Here is a 27,655-nt window from a genome sequence, read left to right as displayed (position 1 = left end):
CTTGTGAACTATTAGGTAAGGAATTATGAATAAAGTCCCGAATGCTGGCCGGTGCGGTGGCTCACTCCTGGGAGACTGAGGCTGGTGGATGACCTGAGGTCAGCAGTTCGAGACTAGCCTGGCCAACATGGTGAAACACCATCTCTACTAAAGTACAAAAAGGAGGCGCATGCCTGTAGTCCCAACTACTCGGGAGGCTGAGGCAGGAGAATGGCTTGAACCTGGGAGGCGGAGGCTGCAGTGAGCCCAGATCGCGCCATTGCACTCCAGCCTAGGCAACAGAGCATGACTGTCTCAGAAAAAAAAAAAAAAAAAAAAAAAAAAAAAAAAAAGAATGTTTCCCAAAAGGCAAATAATCTATGCCCAAGAGTCAGGAACAAGGACTAGGGAGATAAAACAATAAAATCTTCACATTACATACTGTTGTCACACCATGTCGCAGCAAAAGATCCAGTGCAAAATAGTTTCTTCTTAAAATGTGTATTTTCAGAATTACAATGCTTACATTTTAAACAGTCTTAATACAATGGTTTTAATCTAACAATATATTACATAATATGAAAAATGACTTTTCATAGTAAACCATGAAAATGGAATACCTGCAGTGTCAAAGTCACCAACTTGTCACCTTTTCCAGTCACAGAATCCCAACACATTGTATTAATGATGCCTGGGGGGGGGGTCTTACAGCCTGATGTATATAGGATGAATAAATGTAGAGAAAGGAGCATTTTCATGAAAAATAAAATTTAAAAACCAGGTAGGATTTATTTTAAAGAACACAGTTGAAAGTAAAACATTTACATCAGCCCAGTTTGCCCTTTTATAAAAAGTAGTATAGCTTTTCATTTTATATACAAACCTGCAGTGTCTGATTTCATTTTAAAACTTAATTTTAAGCACTAAAGAAAATTTGAATAGAAGCCTGTGTGTATTTTCTCTGCTAATTCTGTATGAGATATCTGGCATCTCCACTAAGAGTAATTAATACAGGAATCTGACCCTCCTAGGCTGTGCTGACAATGGAACTGTTGTAGGTAAAGTCATTTTCAGATTAAATACAACAATTTCCACATTAGAATCAGAAGTTATAATTTTTCCAATCATAGGACATCCCATGAAATTCACAAAAATTATAACTTATTTTCCATTTGACAGTATTTACATGTTCCACAGATATTTGTAAAACGGCTGCAAATTCCTTGCTTTTTAGATACACATTGTATATCTGGCTTCACAATTATTTAACATCTCTTTGTCAACAAAACCAGCTTGTCTCAAACACATACACCTTACTTTATATAAAAACAATAAACATCCAATTACAGTTACTCTTTTAGGACTTTTATGATGAACATTAAGAAAAAAATGACAATTTTGGGTGACATTCTTCTTTGTCTTAAAGAGGCAGAAGCATTCATGTAACATAGTTGCAAAAGATCTTTTGGGTAATTAGGGGGGAAAAAACTGATAAATTTGATTTCATTCCATTTCCAGGCAATTAAGCGCCGTAAACATTTTAAATTTCCCCTTCACTTTCTTCCTCTAAATATATATGTAGTTGGATAATTTCATCCTGGGAGTAGAACCAGATACAAGAAAATCAAACAGTAATAAATGAAACATGTAATCACATTCCCTCTTCCAGAAGGTAAGAGAGAAAGCTACATTACACTGGGGAAGGCTCCCAGGCTGATGACACGGATTACAGGCTCTTCTGACGGAATCAAATCTCCCATCTCTTTATTCACAGGACTTGGTAGAAATGCAGGGCAATCGTCAATTTTTACAATAAAAAACCTTATTTTAGAAACCCTAAACTATCATTAGATTCTGAAGTTCTAATTTGCTAACTAGTTTGACCAAGTTTGTTAAATTGCACATGAGGAAGATAAATTTCTGGAAAGTTTAATTACACAATTATTTATCTTCTTTACACGTCTCCAATTTCTACAAATGAAAAAGACAGGAGGAAAAAAAAAATCACACCACCTTTATTTATTGAATGAGCTAAAAGACAACACAGAGAATACTGGAAATGACGGCTGTCATATTTCCCTGGTCTGTGCCTCCTTCCTCCCATGCCCCACCGCCTCCCGCAAGCACAGTGCTGGGCAGGAACCCGGTGCTCCTTCTCTCCACGACTTGCACATCCACGGGGATTCACACGAGGGCCACCCACTGCTGGATCCGACTCTTATCTGCTTGAGCTAATCTTGTCAAGTTCAATTCCAAGCACATTTGCCCAGTAAATTAAGAGTACTCTATTTCAAATGTACAAAAATACATCGCTTTGGAGAGCTGGAAAAGGTTTAATACATACAACACTTATTTACAAGCTGTGACTTTCACACCTGTAAAAACAAACACACTTATTTTTGTCCTTGATTTTTGGTGCAACTTATACATAAACATTACATCAGTTAGTCTGTATTTTTAAAAATAATAAATCAACCATATGTACAATTAAATTTACAACCGAAAGCAAATAATCCATTGGAACAGTGTGACTGCAACTCAGTAGACCAGTGGAGGACATTCCAGGACTGGAGTCCTTCCCTACAACCAGACCAAAAACACACTGAGGACCTCTCTCATCCTCACGATGGAATATCTTAATTTCTAAGACTTAAGATGCAAAAGAAAAATAATGATTATACAGCTACAATCACATGTAAAGACTTTAAAGGGACAGAAAAACAACATATTAACCCCCACATATATAATGATCATTAAATTAAATATATTTAACTCCCAGTGCATATGATATTCTATCAACATTATGGGGGGACCACAGGGTTCCAGAAACATTTATCCCTAAACCACCTCACCGCTGAGGCGCTCCTCACAGCCGGGTCTCAGCTTTCTTCAGTACCTTTCACGTGGCTCCGGCTGATGGGCCTCCAGGTCCCCCATCTCCAGCATCCCAAGGCACAGAAGGGGTTATGATCCCTCCCTCCCCCACCCGCCTCCCCTAGAAGGGTGTTATTCTAGAAAAGCACAATGTGAGGATCTGCGGTAAACGGCTGTTTTACCCCTTAGGGGACACAAATCCACCCCGATCAGGAAACTGGGCAGCTGTGTGACCAGAAAGGCACACACGTCACTAAGACCGTGAGGCCTGCTGAGTGTCTACCTGAAAGACAAATGGCCTTCCACGAAGAGCCAGCAGATGGAGGCTGTTCCGTGGAGACAGCGTGGGTAGAAACTTTCATGAGCAGCGTGTGAGGTAGGGGGAGGGAGGCCAGGGCTCTGAGTAAGCGGCATGGGGACGGGGTGAGAAAAGCAGGAATCTGAGATCACAGGCGGCATGAAAACAACAACAGAACTCAGCTGGCCAGCTGCGTGATGACACTCTCTGATGTCCCCACGGCCAGGCAGGACCACTGAAGGTCTGGCTGAAGCCAGAACGGAGAAGAGTCCAGTCACAGTCCCATAAAGTGCACTCCTAGCTGGGAAGTGGCGTGTGTTCACCCTGGCGTTGTCATGTTACACTGACTTCCAGGACATGGTCATCTTGGCTGGGGATGACCAGGACTTGTGTGCCTGAGCTGGAGTTGAAGACCTGGCCGGCCGGCAGTGCCTGCAGCCGGGGCATGGGTAGGCCTTTGTGCTCGCTGCTACAGGCCGAATGCACGCTGCCCCTGCTCTTGAGGCTGCTGCTGTCCGGCTGGTCGTCCCCGTGCTTGTCTACTGACAGGCTGTCGTTTTCTATCCAGCTGTCTGCAAAACACACAGGAAGTTAGACCCAAGCTGCGCCGACACTCACCTGGGGACGGGCAAAGCCACACGGAGCCAGGCTGAACGTGCAGAATGCCACCCGAGGCTGCCCCTTTACAGAGCACTCTGTGCACAGAGGCTTGGCTTTCAGAGCAGGTGCCTAAGATTCTAACAGCGGATGAGGCTTCTGGTACCAGTTTCTACTGGCACTGAAAACATGCCACTAGTTCTCAAACCTGCTCAGTCATAAGTTTATCACCTCTCACACAAAGTGATCACCTGCTCAAATACTGAAGGTAAACTTTTTCTTAAAAAGTCCTTACCAGCGTCCAGTTGGGAGGAGTGTGCAGAATGATGGGGGAGGTACTTGAACAGCCTGACGTCGGGCAGGGGGAGATACCCGGCGAAGAGCGGCATCACTTCCATGTGGACCCTGTGAGTGGCCCGAGCAGCCACTGGCATGGAGATGACACCGCAGCTTTTCCCACACACTGCCCAGTTGCTACTGTTGTCGACAACTGAAACGAGAGGAAGCGCTGTGTCATCCAGGACGGGCCTTCCAGTACTCAGACGAGAGTCACGGCCGTCGTTACCCAATCCTCTCACCCAACGCTGTCTGACAAAACACTGCGGACACAGAGCCCAGTGCCTTGTAGCTGCGCCTGAAGATAAAGCCATGCACTTTCACGGTGGCAACCCCTATTTCATTGAGTCCAATTTCAATTAGTTCTGGATTAGAATGAATTATGCTGGACGTGTACAGAAAACTGCATTTTTCCTGTGAGGTTAATAAATGAATGATTTAATTTTGTTTTCAAATTTTTGTGTCATCTTCCAAAGTATGGTTACTTTGGCAGTTAATGAGTTCTGTCTGGTAAGTGGCAGTCTCCAAGACCACTGGGTCTGAAGCCAACTCTGCCACTCAGAAGAGCATCCCAAGGCCTCCAGGCTCAATGACCGCTGTATAGTGGTGAGAACACCACCAGCCTCACAGAGCTGCTTTTTAAGGATGGAAAGAGAATACGTATGAGGGAACTACAAAAGGTTCATGCAAAAATGGAATCCAAAGATGAAAACAGAAAATATAAGCTTTATTTCTCAACATAAGCCCCACCAAGGTCAAGACATGTTTGTAAGCAATGATGCCATTGCTTACGATGCCATTTAGTCCATCCCTGAAGAACTGGGAGGCCTGAGAATTTAGCCATGTCAAGGCAATCTTTTTCTACATTATTAGCTGAATACAAATGGGTGCCTTTTAAAGACTTTTTAAGATCAGGAAACAAAAATCAGTCAGAAGGAGCCGAATCAGGTCCACAAGGTGGATGCCTCATGATTTCCCATAGAAACCCTCACGAAGTTGGGCTTGTTAGAGGAATGAGCAGGAGCTTTGTCGTGGTGGAGGAGGACTCTCTGGTGAAGCTTCCCCAGGGGTTTTTCTACCAAAGCTCTTGCTATCTTCCTCAAAACAATCTCATAATACACAGACGCTGCTGTCCTTTGACCCTCCAGAAAGTCAACAAGCAAAATGCCTTGAGTATCCCAAAAACCTGTTGCTGTGGCCTCTGCTCTTGACCAGTCTGCTTCTGCTTTGGTGGGGCCACCCCACCTCTTGGTAGCCATTGCCGTGTCTGCTTTGTCTTCAGGATGGTACTGGGAAGGCCACACTGCATCTCCTGTTATGGTTCTTTGAGTAAATGCTTCAGGATCTTGATCCCGTGTGTTTGAAGTTTCCATGGGAAGTTCTGCTCTGGTCGGCCACGGACCTGGGTACTAGGGTTTTGGCACCCACTGAGTGGAACGCTTGCTCACCCTTCAGGCGTTAATTGCATAAGCTGAACCAGTTGAGATGTCTGCGGTGTTGGCTGTCATTTCTGCTGTTGTCAGTTCCCTCCAATTAGGGCATGAACAAGGTGAATTTTTTCCTTGAAAATGGATGTGGATGGTCTGCTTGCTGTGGCCTTAATCTTCAGCATCATCTCGTCCCTTCTTAAAACAAGATATCCATTTGCAAACTACTAATTCTTTGGGGCACTGTCCAAAGAATTTCATAAACTTTTCATAAAGCATCAATGATTTCACCATTCTTCCACCCAAGCTTCACCATAAATTTGATGTTGGTTGTTTTTTTGTTGTTGTTGTTGAGGCGGAGTTTCGCTCGTTGTCCAGGCTGGAGTGCAGTGGCGCAATTTTGGCTCACTGCAACCTCCGCCTCCTGGGTTCAGGCAATTCTCCTGCCTCAGCCTCCCAAGTAGCTGGGCTTATAGGCGCCTGCCACCACGCCCAGCTAATTTTTTGTATTTTTAGTAGAGACGGGGTTTCGCCATATTAGCCAGGCTGATCTTGAACTCCTGACCTCAGGTGAGCCGCCTGCCTCGGCCGCCCAAAGTGCTGGGATTACAGGCGTGAGCCACTGCACCCGGCCAATGTTGGTTCTTGATTTAATTTTAGCAGAATTCATGTTGCTCTGATAGGGGCTCTTTTAAAACTGATGTCTTATCCTTCTTAGTGCCTCAAACTAGACCCTGCTCAGTGAGTAGGAGCTTATTTTGGTGCAAAAAGTGTTGAAATCCATGCATAGTTTTTTCATGACGTATCTTCCATGATTTTTTTGAAGACCCCTTGTATGTAAAGCACTTAGTACCACTCCTGGGACATGGTAGTGTCTTAATATATGGCAGGTGTTATTACTAACATTAATTATTAAAACACAACCATCATGTAATTCAATGCAATTCAAACACTTAAGTGATCATTCACTGGGACCAGCCCTGGAGATATAAAAGTAAGCAAGACAGGATCCTTGCCATCCAGTAGCAGTCGACCTAGTAAAGAGGTCACAGCTTCCCATCATGAGGATACCGAGCAACCGCCCAGGGGGAGTGAGTGACCAGAAGGCCATGAGCAGCAGAGAAGGGCTCAAGGAAGTAGACATCCTGTAGTTGGGGATGGGGGACCTTTGAGGACAGGAGCTACTACAGGACATGCAGAGGCCCTAGGAGTGTCAGGAGGAAGGCAAAGGAGTGACAGTTCTCAGAGTGTGGCTCTCAGGGCACCCGCAAGCTCATAGCTTTCACACTGCTGCCTTTCTACGCCGCTGACCTCGCGCTGCTGGGGCAACCACAATGGCATGAACTCAGGGGCCAGACTGCGCAGTCATGTCACTCGTGTTCTTCACTACCATGAACTCACAGCAAAAAAACAAAAAAAAATGCCACGCTTCACAAAGCAGTCAAAAGTGCTCATTTTATTAAATTCAGCTCCTGAGTAGACTTTTTTTTAATTGTGAAATGTTTATAGACTCACAAGAAGTTGTAAAAGTAGTAGAGGGGTCACATACCTTCATCACCAGCTTCACCCAACTGTGCCATCTCATGTAACACAGGAAGCTGACACTGGTACCATACAGTGACCCAGGCTGCAGACCCCACTGGATTTCACTACAGAGTGAACCAGGCTGCAGACCCCACTGGATTTCAATACAGAGTGAACAGGGCTGCAGACCCCACTGGATTTCAGTACAGAGTGAACGGGGCTGCAGACCCCACTGGATTTCACTACAGAGTGAACGGGGCTGCAGACCCCACTGGATTTCAGCAGCTTTCACAGGCATTCTTTGGGTCTAATTCTATGGCATTTGTCAGGTGTAGATTCGTGTAACAACCACAGCGGCCCTGGCCCAGAACTCTCCATTACCACAGAGGACGGCCTCCTGCTGCCTCCCACTGCTCTGTGAAACACTGACCCGCTCTCCTTCTGAGGTTGGCATTTTGAGGATGTCATTTAGAAATGGAATCACACAGTACACCTCCTTATAGGATTGGCGTTTTTCTCTTAGTATAATGCCCTTGAGATCCAACCACGGCACTGCGTGTGTCAACAGTCCCTTCTGTTTCACTGCTGAGGAGGAATCAGATGTGCCAGTTTAACCACTCTCGAGCTGAAGGACGTTTGAGTTATTTCCATTCTTGAGTGCTTGTGTTCTTGACATTCTCTGGGTCTCTGCTGCAGAATGACAGCTGGCTCAGGGAAAGCACACGGGGAGCGCTCGGTGCTGCGAGCTGAAATAGCCGCTGTTTTCACAGAACGCCCTTTTCACTTGCAAGAGCGCTGGGGAAGCTAGTTATTCAGTGTTGGGTATTTGGTAGACATCTGATTAAAAATGAATGATGTAAGCCTGTCACTTCAAAGAAAACAACACGAGTATTTGCTGCCAATGATGCCATCTGAGACTTTAAGCAAAAATCAGAATTTTGGAAAACTTACACTTGCCACTGTGAGCTTGAAAGAGTCCTGATGCTCCAAGCCCTCCCTGAGAGATCACAAATGCAGATTTTTAAAAAATATTGTCAAACGAAAGGTGCCCACATTTGGAAGATCTGCACAACTCAGGAAACCACGTTTCCCACATGACTAACGGCACAGGGTGTAACGCTATGATGCCTGGGTAAAAGAGCCATTCAAAATGCAAGATAGGCCGAGTGCAGTGCCTCACACCTGTAATCCCAACACTCTGGGAGGCCAAGGCGGGAGGACTGCTTGAGCCCATGGGTTCGAGACCACCTACCTTCATACATAAGCTTTGTCGAAAAATGCTCATCAGATTCAGTCAGTGCTTCATCTTTATCCACCTCCAAGAGGTCTGAGAGCCTCGTGATCAAAACCTCCAGGGAGCAGAGGGAGCCTGTTCTGCAATACTCCATTCCCGAAGGGGGAAAGATCTCAGCCTTCACGTTGTATAATGTCTGGGCAGGAAAGGGAGAGAATAGAAAGGAAATGTACCTAAGTGGTCTCAAGAAATGCAACTAGAGGAAAAATCAGAGCTGCCCACAGACCCTGGAGAGCTGAGGAAAGACACCTATCTGCTCGGCTGGCCTTAGAGCAACTGTCGCCACTCACTCTCAATAATTCCCACTGGAGATGCAACGTTTTCGGAAGTCCTACACTCCGAACCTTAACATCCTTCTTTAAATTATGAACATTTTCAACCACAGGAAGAAAGGATAGCACAGAGCCCTTCCAGCCGCCTATCACCCAGATCCTGAGATCTCAGCATGTTCCTGCCTCAGCATCATCTATCAAGTCATGTACATTTCTGTATTTGCCTGAGGTAATTTAAAGCGAATTTCAGGCCAGGCATGGTGGCTCATGCCTGTAATCCCAGCATTTTGGGAGGCCGAGGTGGGCAGATCACTTGAGGCCAGGAGTTCGAGACCAGCCTGGCCAACATGGTGAAACCCCGTCTCTACTAAAAATACAAAAATTAGCCGGGTACAGTGGCAGGTGCCTGTAATCCCAGCTACTTGGATTACTTAGCAGGAGATTCCCTTGAACCCAAGAGGCAAAGATTGCAGTGAGCTGAGATCGCGCCACTGCACTGTAGCCTGGGTGACAGAGCAAGACACTTGTCTAAAAAAATAAAATAAAATAAAAAAAAAGCAAATTTCAGACAACCTGTTATTTTGCCCCATCTGCTTCAGTATGCATTACTAAACACTAAGGCCTTTTTCTTACCAAAACACAATGCTATTATTACAACTAGCAAAAGCAACAGGAATTCCTTGGTATAACCCAATTCAGTCCATAATCTACTTTGTCCGTGTTTTCTTTCCACCTATTCTCGGTGGCTATTCAAACATGCTTAACATTCTACCACCACCCATGACAAACGATCAAAACACATCTGCCACTGCAAAGATGAAAAAGGGCTCATGCACTACAACCTGGCAGTTCCACTTCTGAGGGGAAGCGTTGTGTGTGCGCGCGAGCGTGTGTAATACAGTATAGCTTGACTTAAAAGTGTTCTATTGGCATTGTAAAATGTTCAAAGAAGAGATTTCAGTATATTAAGAAGCGTTTGTCTGGAGTCTGAGGCCAAGATGAAGCCGTTTTATGGGAGTTCACAGCCTAAACAGCAGTCCCAAGAGCGGCCTTTCTAGGTGATCTCCTACCAAATCCCCAATTACCTCTGTTTGGACATGGGACAAACTCCCACCAGTCTCAAGAGGGGCCATGCTGGGACTTCCTGGGTCTCTCAAGCCACAGGGCAGAAAAGATCCCAAATACACAGATGCAAAAGTGCCAGCCGTGGGCCCGGGTGCCCGTAGGTCCTGGGAACTGAAGCAGTAGAACACTGTGCTAGAGGCCCACTGAAATACCTCCTCAGAAGCTTCTGGCTGGGGCACATTCTGAATGTTTCTGAATCCAGCAAAGAATGCAGATTTGCCTCAGGGCTTGTAGGACACCCAGAGTTGCAGTAGGACACAGTGGGGTGTGATGAGACCTGCGTGTGCCTGAACGCTGCTCTCAGCTGCATCTGGGAAGGAGAGTGGCTAGGGGAAAGCACAGCCCAAGGCGAGCAGCAGGGGCCTCACCTGGCGGCACCTGGAGCTCAGGCACAGGGACCAGAACCGCGGAGCCTCTTCAGAGAGACACGCGAGCACTGACGGCCAGCTGGAATCTGACAAGGGGGCCAGGGCCACCCTGCAGGGAGGAAAGCATCGTCATGACAGATGGGATAGGGACACCTGATGGGTCATTTGAAAAGAACAAATTTGGACCCTACCTCTCACCATACACAGAAATTAAGTCCAAGTAGATCACAGACCTAAATGTAAGTGCTCAAATTACGAACATCTTGGAAGGAAATGCAAGAGAAAATCTTTTTGACCAAAGGCAATGATTTTCTAGGTCCAAAGCAAAAAATTCAAGCAATAAAAGAGAGAGTTGAATTGGATTTCATCAAAATTTAAAACTTTTGTGCTTCAAAAGACAACAAATGGAAGAAAGTATTTGCAAATCATATATAAGGACCTGGTACCTAGGATATATAAAGAACTTACAATTCAATAATAAAAAACAAATAACCCTATTTAAACATGGGGAAAGGATCTGAACAGACATCCTTCCAAAGAAGGCAGAAAAATGGGCCACATGCCCACGAGCCGCAGCACATCACCAGCCACTGGGGCAACGCCCGCCAACTGGGACAGCCACAACCAAAAACACAGTGAGACAAGGGCTGGCAGGACACACAGAAGCTGGGACTCTCTGGGTCCCAGCTGGAATCCACTATGTTGCTGGTGGGAATGTAGAGCCCTCTGGAAAAAGTTGGCAGTTGCTCAAAAAGCTAACCACAGAGTTACCCTATGACCCAGAAATTCCACTCAGGTCTTTACCAGGAGAATTGAATAGATACAGCAACATACAAACCCGTACTTTGGGCCAGGCACGGCGGCTCATGCTTGTTATCCCAGCACTCTGGGAGGCCAAGTGGGGTGGATCATGAGGTCAGGAGTTCAAGACCAGCCTGGCCAAGATGGTGAAACCCCGTCTCTACTAAAAATACAAAAAATTAGCCAGGCGTGGTGGCACATGCCTGTTATCCCAGCTACTCCGGAGGCTGAGGCAGATAATTGCTTAAACCTAGAGGGGCGGAGGTTGCAGTGAGCCGAGATCGCGCCACTGCACTCCAGCCTGGGCAACACAGCGAGACTCTGTCTCAAAAAAACAAAACAAAAAAAACCCGTACTTTAGCCGGGCACAGTGGCTCACACCTGTAATCCCAGCACTTTGGGAGGCCAAGGCAGGTGGATCACCTGAGGTCGAGAGTTTGAGACCAGCCTGATCAACATGGAGAAACCCCGTCTCTACAAAAAAATTAGCCAGGTGTGGTGGTACATGCCTGTAATCCCAGCTACTCAGGAGGCTGAGGCAGGAGAATCGCTTGAACCTGGGAGGCAGAGGTTGTGGTGAGCCGAGATCGTGCCATTGCACTCCAGCCTGGGCAACAAGTGTGAAACTCCGTCTCAAAAATAAATAAATAAATAAATAAATAAAATAAAATAAAAATAATTAGCCAGGTGTGGTGACACGTGCCTGTGGTCCCAGCTACTTGGCAGGCTGAGGTGGGAAGATAATGAGCCCAGAAGGTCCAGGCTGCAGTGAGCTATGATTGTGCCACTGCACTCCAGCCTGGGCGACAGAGTGAGACCTTGTCTCATAAATAAATAATTTGTTTATATATAAATTATTATTATAATATATACTATTATTTGATTTAATTAAATTATTTAATAATTTGTGATTTTATTTATTCATTTAAATTTATTTAAGGAGAGTTATATAAAACATGAAGGTCAAAACAATTTGTCTTGGATGGAAGAAGATAGAAAAAAACTGCTAATATCAAAACTATAAAGACAAACACTTCAAATAAACATTGTTTGATAATTTCAAATAGTAAAGAGAAGAAAAAGAAGTATCACAAAATTGCAAAACATTAAGTCAAATCATCTCCCTAAAGGAACACAGCACACACCTGTATCTACTCACCTAGCTCAAGGCTACTCTTCATTCCACACTCAAATTGGCTTCTACCAAATGATGCACAAGTTCTAAGAAAATCGTCACAATACTCAGCTAGCAGGTTTTCATATGTTTTCAGCTTTTCTTTGAAAAACTAGAGATATGCCTTAGAAAGCAATGCCCCTGAAGATGAAATGACTCCAAGAAATATTTCCAGGGAATTACTAAGTCAACATGAGAAAGGGAAAAAGATAGAAGAAAAAAGGAATCTTTGGGCTTTCCAAATGACAAACACTCCTCTTAGAGATGCCCCCAGGAGTGTGGGCATCTCAGATGTGTCACTTGAGAAGGACCTGGGGTTCTAAAATAAAGACAGTCAATGATTCAACTACCCCAACAACTGTTTTCCTCCAGCTGCTCCTTCATTATGTTGACAGAAGCTGTCTATTCAGTTCTTCAGATTATAAAGAACATAATGCCATCTTTCATTTTTCCACCCCACCCTCCCAAAATAATACATCACTTACAAAAAAATTTTCCACTTTAAATTCATAAGTATACGGCTTTAAGGAGATAGACAGCTGTTCCTCAGAAGCTGGGGAAAATCCAACAGAGAACCGGCAATGCAGAGAAGGGGGAGGCTCTTCTGTCCACTTGAGTTCCCAGACGAAGAACACCGACTGCTTGCTGTAGATGGGCTGGAAAGAGAGTTGGGGGTCACTGCTCACACAGCACCATAACCGCAAAGAGGACACAGACACTGCAGCGAAACACACGCCATGCGAAGGGTGCTGAGCAGACACCATGGGCAGGCCCCGCCTCACAGCACGCCTGTGCATGCTGCTTTAGGCCCCACAGCACCTGTCCCTGCCCTGACTCCCTTTGCCTGGCTTTGTCCCAGCAGAAGATTGTACAAAATTGGTAAATCTTTAACTTTTTATGATACCATAAGTTTTATATCATATGAGATCATTAAAAAGTAGCTTAATTTTTTTTTTCTTTTTGAAATGGAGTCTCGCTTTGTCGCCCAGGCTGGAGTGCAGTGATGGGATCTCGGCTCACTGCAACCTCCACCTCCTGGGTTCAAGTGATTCTTCTGCATCAGCCTCCCGAGTAGCTGGGACTACAGACGCACGCCGCCACGCCCAGATCATTTTTTGCATTCTAGTAGAGACGGGGTTTCACCGTGTTGCCCAGGCTGGTCTTGAATTCCTGAGCTCAGGCAATCCACCCGCCTCGGCCTCCCAAAGTGCTGGGATTACAGGTGTGAGCCACTGCACCCCGCTGATTTTTTTTTTCCCTTTTTTAGAGATAGGGTCTCACTCTGTCACCCAGGCTGGAGTGCTGTGGTGTGATCACAGCTCATTGCAGCCCAACCTCCCAGGTTCAAGAGATCTTCTCACCTCAGCTTCCTGGGTAGCTGGGAATACAGGTGTGTGCCACCATGCCTGACTAATTTTTGTATTTGTAGAGATGGGGTTTGCCACGTTGCTCAGGCTGGTCTCAAACTCCTGAGCTCAAGTGATCCACCCATCTGGGCCTCCCAAAGTGTTGGGATCACAGGTGTGAGCCACCATGCCCAAAGGATATTAATTAATATATAGCATATCCCATGCAGCTCCAAAACAGGGGAATATATCATCAATTAATTAAAGAGTACATCTTGGCTAGAGGTGGTGGCTCATGGCTGTAATCCCAACACTTTAGGAGGCCAAGGTGGGTGGTTCACCTGAGGCCAAGAGTTGAAGATCAGCCTGACCAACATGGTGAAACCACGTCTCTATTAAAAATACAAAAATTAGCTGGGCGTGTTGGCGGGTGCCTGTAATCCCAGCTACTCAGGAGGCTGAGACAGGAGAATCGCTTGAACCCGGGAGGCAGAGGTTGCAGTGAGGCAAGATCACACGATTGCATTCCAGCCTGGGCGACAAGAGCGAAACTCCATCTCAAAAAAAGATAAATAAAAATTTAAAAAATAAGATAAAAAGTAAATCTTTACATCCAGCCAATTATTTTATATTTAAATTATTTTAGGAACCAGCACAACCTAATGTAGGGGCTGAACACCGCTATTACTTGTAAAGTCCACACCTAAAAGCACAGTGATGAGCTCCAGTAATATCTGAAAGAGCTAAAGGATTAGTGAGGGAAAATCCTTTGAAAATGCTGAAGATTCAGACATCCATTAAGAAAGCCTTTGATCTCTAAACACTCAGCATTTACTGCCTAAAAACACACGTGAAAGATAAACGGAAAAAGCAAGGTCAAGATTCATCCAGGCAGCGAGGCATAAACAGAAAAAGCAAGGTCCAGATGCAGGCACAAACATGGCTCTTTTACAAGGGCACCAAGGTGTCGGGCACCATCGCTCTGGCACTGGCAGGCATCAGGCTCCGGGCAGAGTGGAGCAGTGCCCATGCAATCAACAGTGCGTTCAAACAGAAGCTTGGATCTGCACACGTCTACGCATAGAGTGGGACCAGTTTCAGATTTAATTCTTCTAAAAAGAAGAATTCATCCATCCAGCCACCCGTTTACTCAGCAGCAAGCCCCGATCCAGCCTCAGGGCAGCTGGAGGAGCTGCACAGGAGCCTTTACTCATCAGCAGTGCAGCTGTTCTATCTAAAGGCTCAGTCGCAACACATACTACATCATTTCCGTACACTCTGGTTCTCTGTTGAGAAGTTTATGCTCAGGTCTACGCAATGTTTACCTGCTGGGACTGCGTGTTCAGTGGTACTAGTTGCAGGTCGGTACTATCACCGGTATCTACAAGATAACTATCTGACAGCTGAAAGTCAAGTTCTGACAAATTCTGGACACAAACTTGAACATATTTCCTAAAGTGGAAAAACAAAAAGTATTATTTTGATATGTAAGAACTTTATTAAATATATCTTAGCTTTGTTAAGGAGACCCTCTCTGCCTGGGGAATCAAAAAAGCAACAAAGCAAAGTAAGCTAAGTTGTTGCATAAGTTTCCCTTCAGATTTCACACTGAAAAGTGCCAGAAAATAAACCTTTTTGGCCGGGCACGGTGGCTCACGCCTGTAATCCCAGCACTTTGGGAGGCCGAGGTGGGCAGATTATGAGGTCAGGAGATTGAGACCATCCTGGCCAACATGGTGAAACCCCATCTCTACTGAAAATATAAAAATTAGCCAGACGTGGTGGCACGTGTCTGTAATCCCAGCTACTCGGGAGGCTGAGGCACAAGCATTGCTTGAACCCGGGAGGCGGAGGTTGCAGTGAGCTGAGATCACGCCACTGCACTCCAGCCTGGTGACAGGGCGAGACTCCATCTCAAAAAAATAACAAATAAAAATAAAAAAAGTTTTTAAAGAGGCGAGTTCTGTGAGGAAATGGAAGAAAGAATATAGTTTCTGACCAGCCTTATTAAGTGATCATGGCTGGTCACCCTCACTGGCCTTTGGGGAGCCACGGGGAGAGAGCAGCGGCCCTCCTCATTACAGGTGAAGACTCTCCATTGAGAGATGATAGGCGGGGCTTATATCCATTTCCATTACATGCAAAACTTTGAAAATATTAATAACAGTTATTATTTTTTGAGACAGAGTCTTGCTCTTGTCGCCCAGGCTGGGGTGCAATGGCACGATCTCAGCTCACTGCAACCTCTGCCTCCCGGGTTCAAGTGATTCTCCTGCCTCAGCCTCCCGAGTAGCTGGGATTACAGGCGCCCGCCACCATGCCCAGCTAATTTTTGTATTTTTAGTAGAGACGGGGTTTCACTATGTTGGTCAGGCTGGTCTTGAACTCCTGACCTCGTGATCTGCCTGCCTCGGCCTCCCAAAGTGCTGGGATTACAGGCATGAGCCACCACGCCCGGCTGAAAAATAATTTTTTAATAAGGTTCTTTTAGAGATTATTGATGTTTTTAACCATTAATATCTACAGTTCCCTTTGCTGTGATTTGAAGGGGAAAAAAGCTGCTAGTATAATGTTCCATTCTAAACATGGGTCTGACATTTTTGTTTCCAAATTATTCACACATCATCAATGGATAAAAAGTTGTGGTGAGAGGCCAGGCTAGCATCCCGAGCCCAGTGATCAATGCTAGCACCGTCACTAAGGTAGGACACCTGGACACCGTGGGCGTCCCAGTGCAGCCAACAGGAAGCACACAGCCCCGCCTGCCTCAGAGCAGAACCGGAGTCTACTCAAGCCTTTAGGGCAGCTGTTTTCCACTGGGGCACGTCCGCCCCACCCAGAGGACACTGGGCAGTGTCTACAGACATCTGTGGCTGCCACACCTGCAGGTGGGGAGTGCTACTGGCATCTCATGGGAGAGCCTGGGGTGCTGCTCAACACCCTACAGCACACAGGAAAGCCCCTACAACAGAGTTATCTAGGCCAAAATGTCACTAATGCTGAGCTTAAAAGCTCCTGTTCTAGAGGTTGCAGGCAATTGACAAGAAATACAGGGACAGGGGAACTAGTTAACAAATCCAGCCAGATCCAGAAAGGCAGGCGTCCAGAGGAAACCTGGCCTGCATGTGAACAAGTCGATGGCTTGAAAACAGGGAAGAAAGGATGAACAGAGATCTAGTGGTCTGATGGAGATTTTGGACCCCAAGTCACACAAACCAACCATGAAAGGTCATTTTCAGACAGCTGGGAAAACCTGAATATGAACTGGATGTCACAGGACACCAGGGAATTGTGGATTTTAAGAGACGAACAATGGCCTTGTGGTCACATAAGAAGACATCCTTGGTCACCACAAAGGCCAGTTTTGAACATTAGGAACCTCCACTTAGAAGAGTCTGGGGAAAGAAGCCAGGGCCCGCACGCCACGCCTCCGTTACCGTGTTCCTGAGGACAGGAGGGTGTGTGTGGTCCTGAAGGGTACGCTGAAGGTCAGTGCGATGACCGTGGAGTAGATGGACCACGGGCAGTCAATCGACACCTGAGGAGGAAGCACAAAGACACTCTCAGACCACTCGCCGACGGACAGCACAGCCACCACCACTGCTGCCCAGACTCACCTGCAGTGCCCGCCCACGCCCTAGACATTTTATTATGGCTTCAACCACTCATTATCCAGGAAGCAAAGCCTTACCCAACACATACACAAACCAACGAGAAACAGGAAGCTATGTATACAGACAAGAGAAACGAACGCAGAACTGGCAGGACATGCACACATCACCAGAGTCATCTCAACGGCGGAAGAGCACAGCCGTCCTCTAAGCAGCAGACCCACCTGCTGCTCCCATACACGCAGGGCCGCGGAGCCATGCATGTTGCAATGTGCACAGGGTTTTGACAAAGTGCTTTCAGTCATATATTTCCAGATGGCATTAGCCAATCAGTAACTACTCCATATTTAATGAATTATCTAAGCATTTAATCCATGTGAGGCTGAATATGTAACTGAAAACCAAATCAGTTTAGGGGCACAGTGAGGACAAAGCTATTACATCCCTTAAGGGCAGGAAGGAAGCAAGTCTCAAGCCTTATTCCCCACACGGAAGAGGTGAATACCCCAGCACACAGCGCACGTGCCGCCAGCGCCAGGGAAGAGAGGATAACACGGCACACAGCACAGGTGCCGCCAGCGCCAGGGAAGAGTGGGATAACACAGCACACAGCACAGGTGCCACCAGTGCCAGGGAAGAGTGGGATAACATGGCACATAGCACAGGTGCCACCAGCGCCAGGGAAGAGAGGATAACACAGCACACAGCACAGGTGCCACCAGTGCCAGGGAAGAGTGGGATAACATGGCACATGGCACAGGTGCCACCAGCGCCAGGGAAGAGAGGATAACACAGCACACAGCACAGGTGCCACCAGTGCCAGGGAAGAGTGGGATAACATGGCACAGGTGCCACCAGTGCCAGGGAAGAGTGGGATAACACGGCACACAGCACAGGTGCCGCCAGCGCCAGGGAAGAGTGGGATAACACGGCACACAGCACAGGTGCCACCAGCGCCAGGGAAGAGAGGATAACACGGCACACAGCACAGGTGCCACCAGTGCCAGGGAAAAGAGGATAACACGGCACACAGCACAGGTGCCGCCAGTGCCAGGGAAGAGCGGGATAACATGGCACATGGCACAGGTGCCACCAGCGCCAGGGAAGAGAGGATAACACAGCACACAGCACAGGTGCCGCCAGTGCCAGGGAAGAGTGGGATAACATGGCACATGGCACAGGTGCCACCAGCGCCAGGGAAGAGAGGATAACACAGCACACAGCACAGGTGCCACCAGTGCCAGGGAAGAGTGGGATAACATGGCACATGGCACAGGTGCCACCAGCGCCAGGGAAGAGTGGGATAACACGGCACACAGCACAGGTGCCACCAGCGCCAGAGAAGAGTGGGATAACACGGCACACAGCACAGGTGCCGCCAGCGCCAGAGAAGAGTGGGATAACATGGCACACAGCACAGGTGCCACCAGTGCTGCGCGCTCCTGCTGAGCTAAGCACCACCTTCGCGAATGGTGAACGTCCGTGTGAGTTAAGGGAAAGACACTTCCTCAGGTATCTTCAAAAGCTGAACATTACAACATTCTTCTTCAGGCGTGGACTTGTCTGGTGACTCCGTGCTTTGGAAAGACGGCATTCCTTGCCCTTTGCCCCCGCTGTTCTTGGGCGTATACTGCGGCCCCTGGGCTGTTTCAGGGCCCTCAGGATTGATTTCTGGGCTACGAGACTTGGGCACACCCTGAGTAACATGATGCAGCGACACATTCCATGAGCTCATATCCTGTGGCTCTGGGACCGAAATCACATCTTTCTCAAGTAACCGTCAGTAAGTACCAGCACCAAAGCCTAAAATGAGACAGCTCCTCCCTGGCTGAGCTTATGAGTTTCAGTGGACAGACACCGAGGCACACACGACACAGACCTCCTCTGGCCTCGTCACCGGTCTAATGGACATGACCCAAGTTTTACGCCCCTCATGCCTAGGCCGGCCCTAACCTCTTACAGCAAACTCCCTGGCCCCTGGAACTGAGAGGGAAAGGTAGAGCTGGCTTGTCTCTGTCCTTGCAAAAAATGCACCCCTTATCTAAGAAAGGGTGATTCACAGACAGACAGAACTGCTAAACACATGCCCAGGGCATCGGGAATCAGAAGGAGCCAGGCTAACAGCAGGCATCGCTACATCGCCTTTCCCAGCAGGCAGGCGGGCGGCGGAGGTCCCACAAGCTAAGCTCCTCCACTGTCCCTACTCACTTTGTGGTCTGTGGTAACCATGCAGCGGCCAGTTCTCTGTTTGTCCTTATGCTTCCTGTGGGGCTCTGCCATCCCCAGCATGTCACTCTCCCCTCCGAGTGCTGGGGCTGAAGGTAAAGAGAGAACTTCCAGTTCAAATTCGATCACGTGGTACGCAGGCGCAACGGGCAGACTGATGCTCGTGACCTTGTCGGAGGACTGAATCCGGAGCGCGGCCTCAGAAGACTGTTCTACGAAGGACAGAAAAAGTCACTTCAAAGCTGTTCCCTCGGTTTCACTTGTCCTTTTCCTTACAGCAGGTGATGGCCCAGCAGTGAGGCCACTGCTCAACTTCTCCCGCTCCTGCGCACCTGGCAGGCAAACCCAAGAACAAGGCCCCTAGGACAGAGCGGCCCCGTGTGAAAGCCGGCAGGCAGGCGTCCAGACCCATCATTGATCTCAATCTGAAGACAGGAAAAGGGCATTTCCCACGGGGCCCACCCCCGTTCACTCAGCATGTGAACCACTCTCAGTTTATCACCTCAGATGGGACCCCAGCACAGGCATCAGGCCGCAGTGCTCCTATGGGACACGGACTCCAGACACTGTTGAGGGGCGCTCAGCGGGATGGCAGCAAGGCCAGGCTCACCCTCACACCCACACGGTGCAGGGCAAGGTGGGCATCCTCCTTGGGCCTGGGTGGGCGGCACCTCACCTCTCGTGTTGGAGTAGACCACGGCCCTGCTCTCCGCCTGGCACAGAATGAGCATGGCTTCGGCATTGCTGAGCTGCAGGCTGTCTCCATTCTTTATCGTATAATGGCCGGTAGTGACAGTGAACTTGACTTTCTGAGGAATGCCTGCCAGAAGGCTATCTAAAGGAAAAGAGATCACAGCTCAGCACCGCTGCCAACCGGAAGACAGCATCTCAGGGCCTGCAATGGGGTGAAAGGGGCTCTATTTCTTTTACTATGAAAGATTTGCTCCTTTGGGATCTCCATGAATTCCTTCTACTTCCATTCCCTTCTGTCCTAACTTTTCATCTCAATGATGTGGACTACAGGGTTGAAGGAGAACCTTGCTGGGGAAAAAAGAATCCTGTGAGTCAAGGAGTCTTATACCCGTCCTGATTCAGCAAGTCAGGGATTATGATCATGACTACGTCTCTGAGGGTCACAAAATTTGCCTGCCCATTAGTAGTAGAAGAGAATCAGATAATGACGCTTAAGAGACTGTAAAGAAAACTTGACTGTGCTGGTGCTGTTCAAATATTCAAAACCTTCTCTGGATTTTTCAGCTTCAGGCCACGGGCTTTTGAGTTAAGAACAGTCAGCAGTCAGGTGGCTCCCCCTCACTCCAAGACAGCAATGAGAGGCAGGAGTGAGCTGAGGCCTCTGAGAATCCTGCTGCAGGGAAGACAGAAGGCAGGCAAGATACCAGGACCGGGGGGAGAGTGGACAGAGACAGGGGACACTAGGCAGGAAGCAGGAGCCGGGCCATGGGGAGGGCAGGGGCTGCTGGCTGGTGCTTCGGCTCCCCTGCGGGAATCGAGTTCAGCTTCTCTACACAATGTTCCAATGGAAGAATCACTGGAGAGACTGACTGCTGTGTCCCACATCTGACAGCCTTTGCTGGTGGCCACACAAGAGGCACGAATGCAGAAAAATAGGGGGAATGGGGGAATAACAGAAAAATGCCCTTTGTGATTTTTTTCCACGTAGAAGAAACAGGCAAATAAATAAATCGTTGCTAGCCCGAACAAAGGAGACATTCACTCACTCTTGTTCAGCTGCCACGTGTTCTTCAATCATTTGTTTATAGCAACTCCTTCCAATTTTAGAACTTATCAGAAAGGACAATAGCTTTGAATTTCTCAAATGCCATGCCAGATAGACAAGTTTAATCAACCCTTTCAAAGGAAAACTTTTTTGTTTTTTAAGAGATGGAGTTTTGTTCTGTCACCCACGCTGGAGAACAGTGGTGCAATCACAGCTCCCTGAAGCCTCAAACTCCTGGGCTCAGGAGGCTGAGGCAGGAGCCTCAGCTGGGGCTCCAGCCTGTAGCTGGGACTAGAGGCCGTGGCGCACCACTACACCCAGCTAATTTACTTCATTTTTTTATTTTGCAGAGATGGGGTTTTGTCATCCTGCCCCGACTGGCTTACCCATGCTGGTCTCAAAGCCTTGGCCTCCCAAAGTGCTGGGATCTGAGTATAGATCCTAACTAAATCTAGTGTTTAGCATTTGAAATGTACTTCTAAGCAGGAAATTATATACATATTTATGAAACCCTGTGGTAGGCATTAGCTGCTTCTTGGCTAATGTGACACTGTAAAATACACATGTAGTTTTCAACCCCATTTCCAGGCATACTAGCTCCCAAATTCCTTAGAATCTCCAAAGTGATGTCTTTTTGTAGGCTAATGAGTTGATTGGAGGCTGGCAGCTCCAAGGTAGCTTCAAGATGAGGACTGGTCACCAGAATGACCAGGGCAGGATTAGAGGGTCGGGCCTTTCAGCAGTGGCACCCAACCTCCAGGGAGGAAAGAGGGGCTGAAGGTCGAGTTGCTCATCAGTGGCCAGTGGTGTAATCGATCATGCCTGTGTAATGTCACTTCCATAAAAACCAAAGGACAGGGTCTGGAGAGCTTTCAGGCAGCTGAACACATGGAGGTTCCTGGAGGGTGGCGCCCAGGGAGGGCGTGGAAGCTCTGCACCCCCTTCCCCATACCTCACCCTCCACACTTCTTCATCTATATCCCTTATAATAATCCAGTCAACCTGTTTCCCTGAGTTCTGTGAGCTGTTCTAACAAATTCATCAAACCCAGAAAGGGGGTTGTGAGAGCCCTGATTTCTAGCTAGTCGGTCAGGAGCACAAGCAAAAGAACCCTGGGCTGGTGGCTGGCATGGGAAGGGGGGACTGTCTTGGGGACTGAGCCCTCACCCTGTGGTGTCTGACGCCAGCTCCAGTAGACAGGGTCAGAACTGAATTGCAGGACCCTCACTGCAGGGCTGACTGCTTGCTTGCTGGCAGGGGGAAATCCCTGCACATTTGGGCCCAGAAGTCCTTTGCATTGACCATTAGGTTGAGTGAGCCAACAGAAAAAAATACCTTGAGTTTCTTTTTTCCACTCTCAGAGCTAATTCTTCTGTGTTTCTTATTTTCAGATACACCATGTTTATTAAACATGAAAAAGCAATTACAGGAAAGCAAATATTCAGTAAACAGAAGAGGCAGTCAGCTAGTTCCCAGGCAAAATTTCCATTATGTTACCCAAAATATCTCTTAAAGGCAGACACAGCTAAAACTTATGAGAAGCCTGGCATCTCAGCAGGTCTCCTCAGAACTGCCCCAGCGGCACGCCTCCTCAAAGGCTGGGGACCCCACTCACCAGCCAGCGGCTCCACGTGCAGCTGGGGCTCCTGCGAGTACACGTCGTACTGCACAATGGGGTAGATGTGAGGGAGGACGAACCACACAGAGCCCACCGAGGCGCACAGCTGCCTGAGTGTATACGTTCCAGGTTCCTTGGCCTAGAGTCAAAGAATCAGGCATTTGAAACCACGTCACCCAGTTTTGCAGTTAGCTTCCTGCGGTAGCATGGTGCAGCGGTCTCTCTGAACTCCAGAAAGGCCTGTACTTCTTTCCCTCTTGTACCCCCTGCTCTTGTGCCTAAACCTCTAAGCTTGGGCTCTTCACAAGGCCCTCAGAATCTCTTAATTCGTGATTTTCTGAGTAACTGATGCTTAAATTTAACTTTAATAAGGTATTTTCAACGTATCTAAACTGTATTTGTGGCATTGTAGAGACATTCAGCACGAGATTTAAGCCCTGCTCTAGACTAAAAAATGTGACAAATAGCTGTACTTTCCACAGGCCAAATCCTGTTGAGTTAGTGGAACTTACAGGATATCCTGTGTCAGAGAAAACTTTATGTTAGAGTGGGTAAGAAACACCAGTTTTGACACCCAGCCAGCCACAAAAGGAAAATAAGTTTGAGTGGGAAAGTGTACCACCTTCTTTGAAACCTCATTTTAACAAATGAGGGTGTGTATTTTCATACGCAGGGGGGAAAGCTAACTGAATCCAATAATCCAATGAGTTAAAAAGCTAACTTAATCTAAGAACAAATATCTGCGTTAAGAACTTCACTCAGAATTTATCAAATGTCAGAAAATTGTATAAAATACGAAAGAAAACATCAGTGTATTTTTGTATAAGGATAGAGACAAAAACAGGGTTAGGAGAACAAAGGACTCTACTCAATTCACACCACACTCCAGACAGTTCTTGTAAGCTCCACGGCCCTTCTTTACAAACTTGAAAGTCAAGTTCCCACCCTGAACGCATACCTGAGTCCTGAATGTTATCTGGTTGGCCCCTGGTTCCAGGGTCACGTGGCTGCACCTCAGCACGTGGGCACCCTCCTCCAGAGCCACCCCTGAGGGCATCTCTAGAGAGGAGCTGCTCTCCTGCCTTCTCAGGAGCATGTGGACGTTTCTGCAGATAATCCCGGTCGTGTTCAAGGAGTTATCAGATGGGCTTCTCTCAAACATTTCATACAACTCCAGCGCGGGCAAACTGTTTTGGGATACAGGGAAAGGTGCGGTCTCGGGTGGAAAGTTAATGATCCCATTGGACGTCTTGTGCTTGGTAAGCCACTCTGCAGTCTTCCGGTAGCTGTTTTTCTCAATGCTGAAGTGGACATTGACCACAATCTGCTCCACGTGAACAGGCACAGGCATCTGGCTGTACATGGTTATCTCAACGCACAAAACGCCGCCCACGTGGACCACGGCATTGGAGGGATCAAAATGGAGATCTCGCAGTTGTGCAAAGGAATGCATGGGTAGCACTATCTTATGACCTGTAAATAGACATTATCGTAACTGACTCCCCAAGTCACACTTCCTGACAGTAAGCAGCAGCAGGCCGTGGACACAGTAAGATCACCAAGAGCAGACTAAAGCAAGAAGCAGTGATGGGCACAACAGCCGAGCCCAGCCTCTTGCCATCTTCACACCCCCCAAAAGCTATTGTATCAAAAGCAAAATATTAGCAAATACCTACGTAATGCCTAGAAATCATAAAATATACAGAAATTAACCTTCTCAAGTCTGCTTTGACAAACCTAAGAGAAATACAGGTCAACTACCTCTCAATTTCAAATGACAATTTGTAAATAGTCCAATTTCTAGAGCTATTTCCAAGGGATTCCAATATTTTCTCATCTACTTAAAAACATGCTCAGTGAAGATGCCCAAGTGCCCTGCTGTGATGTGGAAACAAACCCCAGGTGTCTGCCAGTCTACAAAGTCAGCCGATTAAGCAGGACCCCTCTGTGCCCCCAGGCCCAGGACGGCAGCAACCAGCCAGGTCTACAGTTGCTGCTGGAATGAGAGCCTAATGCTCTCTCTGGGCCCTTCTCTCTCTGACCGAACTGTAAGTACCTTGGTTTTGTCTAGAAAATACACAAGGCTGCAGAACTGACCAGTTAAGTATTTATTAAATATTCATCAACGAAAGGACTTGCCAAGACTGATGCCATAGATCATGAGAAAACAGTAAACGATTGTGGAATATTTTATTCGTATAGAGATACCAAGGAACGTTGGCAGGAACATCACAACTCAAATAGTCTCAAATACAAAGCAGCAGCAGATGTGGTCACGGCTCTACCAACGATCAGCTTGGGCGCGTTAAAGACTCCACAAACTAACGTCACGATGCTCCTGAGAAACCCACCCACATGGATCTTTTGTTTTCCCCCTTTCTTTGAGACAGGGTCTCGCTCTGTTGCCCAGGCTATAGTATAGTGGCACCATCTTGGCTCACTACAGCCCAGTTCTCCTGGGCTCAAGCGATCCTCCCACCTCAGCCTCCTGGGTAGCTGGGACTACAGGTGCCCGCCACCACACCTGGCTAATTTTTTGTAGAGACAGGGTTTCGCCATGTTGCCCAGGCTGGTCTCAAACTCCTGACCTCAAGTGATCTGCCTGCCCCGGCCTCCCAGGGCAGGCAGAAGTTCCTAGAAGTTTCAGGGTCAGGTTGATGTGGTTATTGACTGCTGGGGTGTATTCACTTCCAAGCATCTGGGGCCCAGCGCAGTGGCTCACGCCTGTAATCCCAGCACTTTGGGGATTACGGTATGGGGTTTCTTTTTAGGGTGATAAATATGTTTTAAAATTGACTGTGGTGGCCAGGCATGGTGGCTCACACCTGTAATTCCAGCACTTTGGGAGACCGAGGTGTGTAGATTCCTTGAGCTCAGGAGTTAAAGACCAGCCTGGGCAATATGGCAAAACCATCTCTACTAAAAATACAAAAATTAGCCAGGCATGGTGGTATGCTCCTGTAGTCCAAGCTACACAGGAGGTGGAGGTGGAAGGAACAATTGAGCCCAAAAAGCAGAGGTTGCAGTGGGCTACAATCATGCCACTGCACTCCAACCTGGGAGACAGAGAAGAAAAAAAATAGCTGGGTGTGGTGGCCCACACCTGTGCTCCCTGCCACTCGGGAAGCCAAAGTAAGAGGATCTCTTGACTCCAGAAGGTTGAGGCTACAGTGAGCTGGGATCGTGCCACTGCACTCCAGCCCAGGCAAGAGAGCAAGATAGTCAAGAAAAAAAAAAGAAGAAGAATATTGACTGTGGTAATGGTTGCACACATTCCTGAAATAGACTAAAAGCCATTGAATTATAAACTTCAAATGAGTGAATTACATGGTTTGTGAATATCACAATAATGCTGTTACATTTAAAAAAAAAAAAAAAGCACCATCTTAAAAAATGAAGAAAAAGGCTGGGTGCGGTGGCTCACATCTGTAATCCCAGCCCTTTGGGAGGCTGAGGTGGGTGGATCACCTGAGGTCAGGAGTCTGAGACCAGCCTGGCCAACAGAGCAAAACACTGTCTCTACTAAAAATACAAAAAATTAGCAGGGCATGGTGGCGGGCGCACGTAACCCCAGCTACTTGGGAGGCTGAGGCAGGAGAATTGCTTGAACCCGGGAGACGGAGGTTGTGGTGAGCTGAGATGGCACCATTGCACTACAGCCTGGACAACAGAGCGAGACTCTGTCTCAAAAAAAAAAAAAAAGAAGAAGAAGAAGAGATGGGAAGAACTTTTTTTAAATTAAAAGAGAACTGAGATCTAACAACCACATGTAATATGGGATATCCTGTTGGACTCCATTAAAAGTGATTTATAAAATACTTTAAGACAATCAGGGAAATAGGAATATGGCCTACTTAGCAGATGATATTAGAACCTTATTAATTCTTTCGGTGTGGTTAAGAGACTGTCCTTATTTTTAGAAGATCTAATGTGGTCTAGAATTTGACTTAAAGCAAAAATTAAAAAAAAGTCAAGTGAAAGACATAGATACATGTCAGCTACACAGCAAAATGTTAGCAATTGTTTACTGTAAGTGGTCGGTATATCTTGTATTCTTTTTTACTTCTGTAATATTTGAAAATATTCCTAGTCAAGTTGTAAGAACTGGTCTTACCTGGGCTGTCTGACGGCTGGCTGGCAAAGTCAAGTATCTCCTGGCAGAAGTGCTTGCGCTCCTCTTCAGTGAGGTGGTAGTCACTGGCTAAAAGGCTGCTGGTCTGCAGGTAGCTGGAGCGGAGAGGTAAGGAGCGTGGAGAGGCTCATACTTAGGAGTGCGGGGCAAAGTGGATGCAAAGTCTCCTACGGCCTTCACAGAGGCTTCAAAAGCCAAAGGGCTTTTTTTTTTTTTTTTTTAAGTTACTAGGACTCAAAATTAGATTATAAAAAATCGACTAGACATTTCATTCATTTTCTATACAATACATATGTATAAGTTAGGACTTTTCTCTCCTTAATAATAGGTGTGAATGAAACATTGATTGTGGGCAATGTTGCCGTATAAATAGAAAATAATTTTCCTGCTTCATGAAAACATTAAAGGATACTTTTCAATTTGTCCAAGGTGCTTTTGACATTCGGCCAGCTGCTTCCTTGTGTGTGTGATGGGGAGTGCCCAGCCCTCAGCCAGGTAATTTTTCAGTGCTCCTTGAAGATAGATTTCTGCCTTTTGTGGAGCCTTTTTCCTCCTTGCAAAGTCAACAAACAGTAGCTTTCATTACAGCTAGGGATAATCAACACACTGAAACCCCATATCTCCCGCTTTGGCCTCCATCTTCCAGACCCCATGCCAGGACAGACTCAACATCTCTAGATAGCCCTTTTCCACCCACCCCGCTCCGTGAGAAAGAGTACCTACTCAGGACGACATAATTAGACTCCCAGGCAAAGATCTGAGAAATGAGCGTGTGGTGATAAGAGCACAACACATTGTTGGTCTGGCTTTATACACATGTCGAGGAACTTTCATAGCTGAATCTCAGGATAACAAAGTGAGCCTATCATTCATGATCTCAAGCTGACAGGCAAGAGGGCCAAGGCTAAGAGAAGG

General features: G+C 47.0%; 1 protein-coding gene across 4 annotated transcripts in view; it reads right to left on the bottom strand.

Moving 5' to 3' along the window:
• Window positions 1–464: 464 nt before the first annotated feature.
• Window positions 465–27,655, bottom strand: part of TRAPPC10 (trafficking protein particle complex subunit 10) — a 94,294-nt gene continuing 67,103 nt past the window's right edge. For all 4 annotated transcript variants that reach the window (XM_004062887.4, XM_055373694.1, XM_019017703.4 and 1 more), the window contains 12 exons: window positions 27,153–27,293; window positions 26,723–26,835; window positions 23,567–24,081; window positions 22,606–22,747; window positions 19,929–20,087; window positions 19,235–19,464; window positions 16,853–16,953; window positions 14,741–14,867; window positions 12,555–12,725; window positions 8,288–8,465; window positions 4,044–4,238; window positions 465–3,723 (listed from right to left, as the gene is read on the bottom strand). In XM_004062887.4, the coding sequence (XP_004062935.1) occupies window positions 3,485–3,723; window positions 4,044–4,238; window positions 8,288–8,465; window positions 12,555–12,725; window positions 14,741–14,867; window positions 16,853–16,953; window positions 19,235–19,464; window positions 19,929–20,087; window positions 22,606–22,747; window positions 23,567–24,081; window positions 26,723–26,835; window positions 27,153–27,293 (2,311 nt within the window). In that variant the 3' untranslated portion in view covers window positions 465–3,484. The remainder of the gene's footprint in view (window positions 3,724–4,043; window positions 4,239–8,287; window positions 8,466–12,554; window positions 12,726–14,740; window positions 14,868–16,852; window positions 16,954–19,234; window positions 19,465–19,928; window positions 20,088–22,605; window positions 22,748–23,566; window positions 24,082–26,722; window positions 26,836–27,152; window positions 27,294–27,655) is intronic.

Source organism: Gorilla gorilla, chromosome 22 (assembly GCF_029281585.2).
Source record: "Gorilla gorilla gorilla isolate KB3781 chromosome 22, NHGRI_mGorGor1-v2.1_pri, whole genome shotgun sequence".
NCBI lineage: Eukaryota > Metazoa > Chordata > Mammalia > Primates > Hominidae > Gorilla > Gorilla gorilla.
The sequence above is the reverse complement of the archived record's forward strand: the minus strand, read 5'-3'. Positions and strand labels throughout refer to the sequence as shown.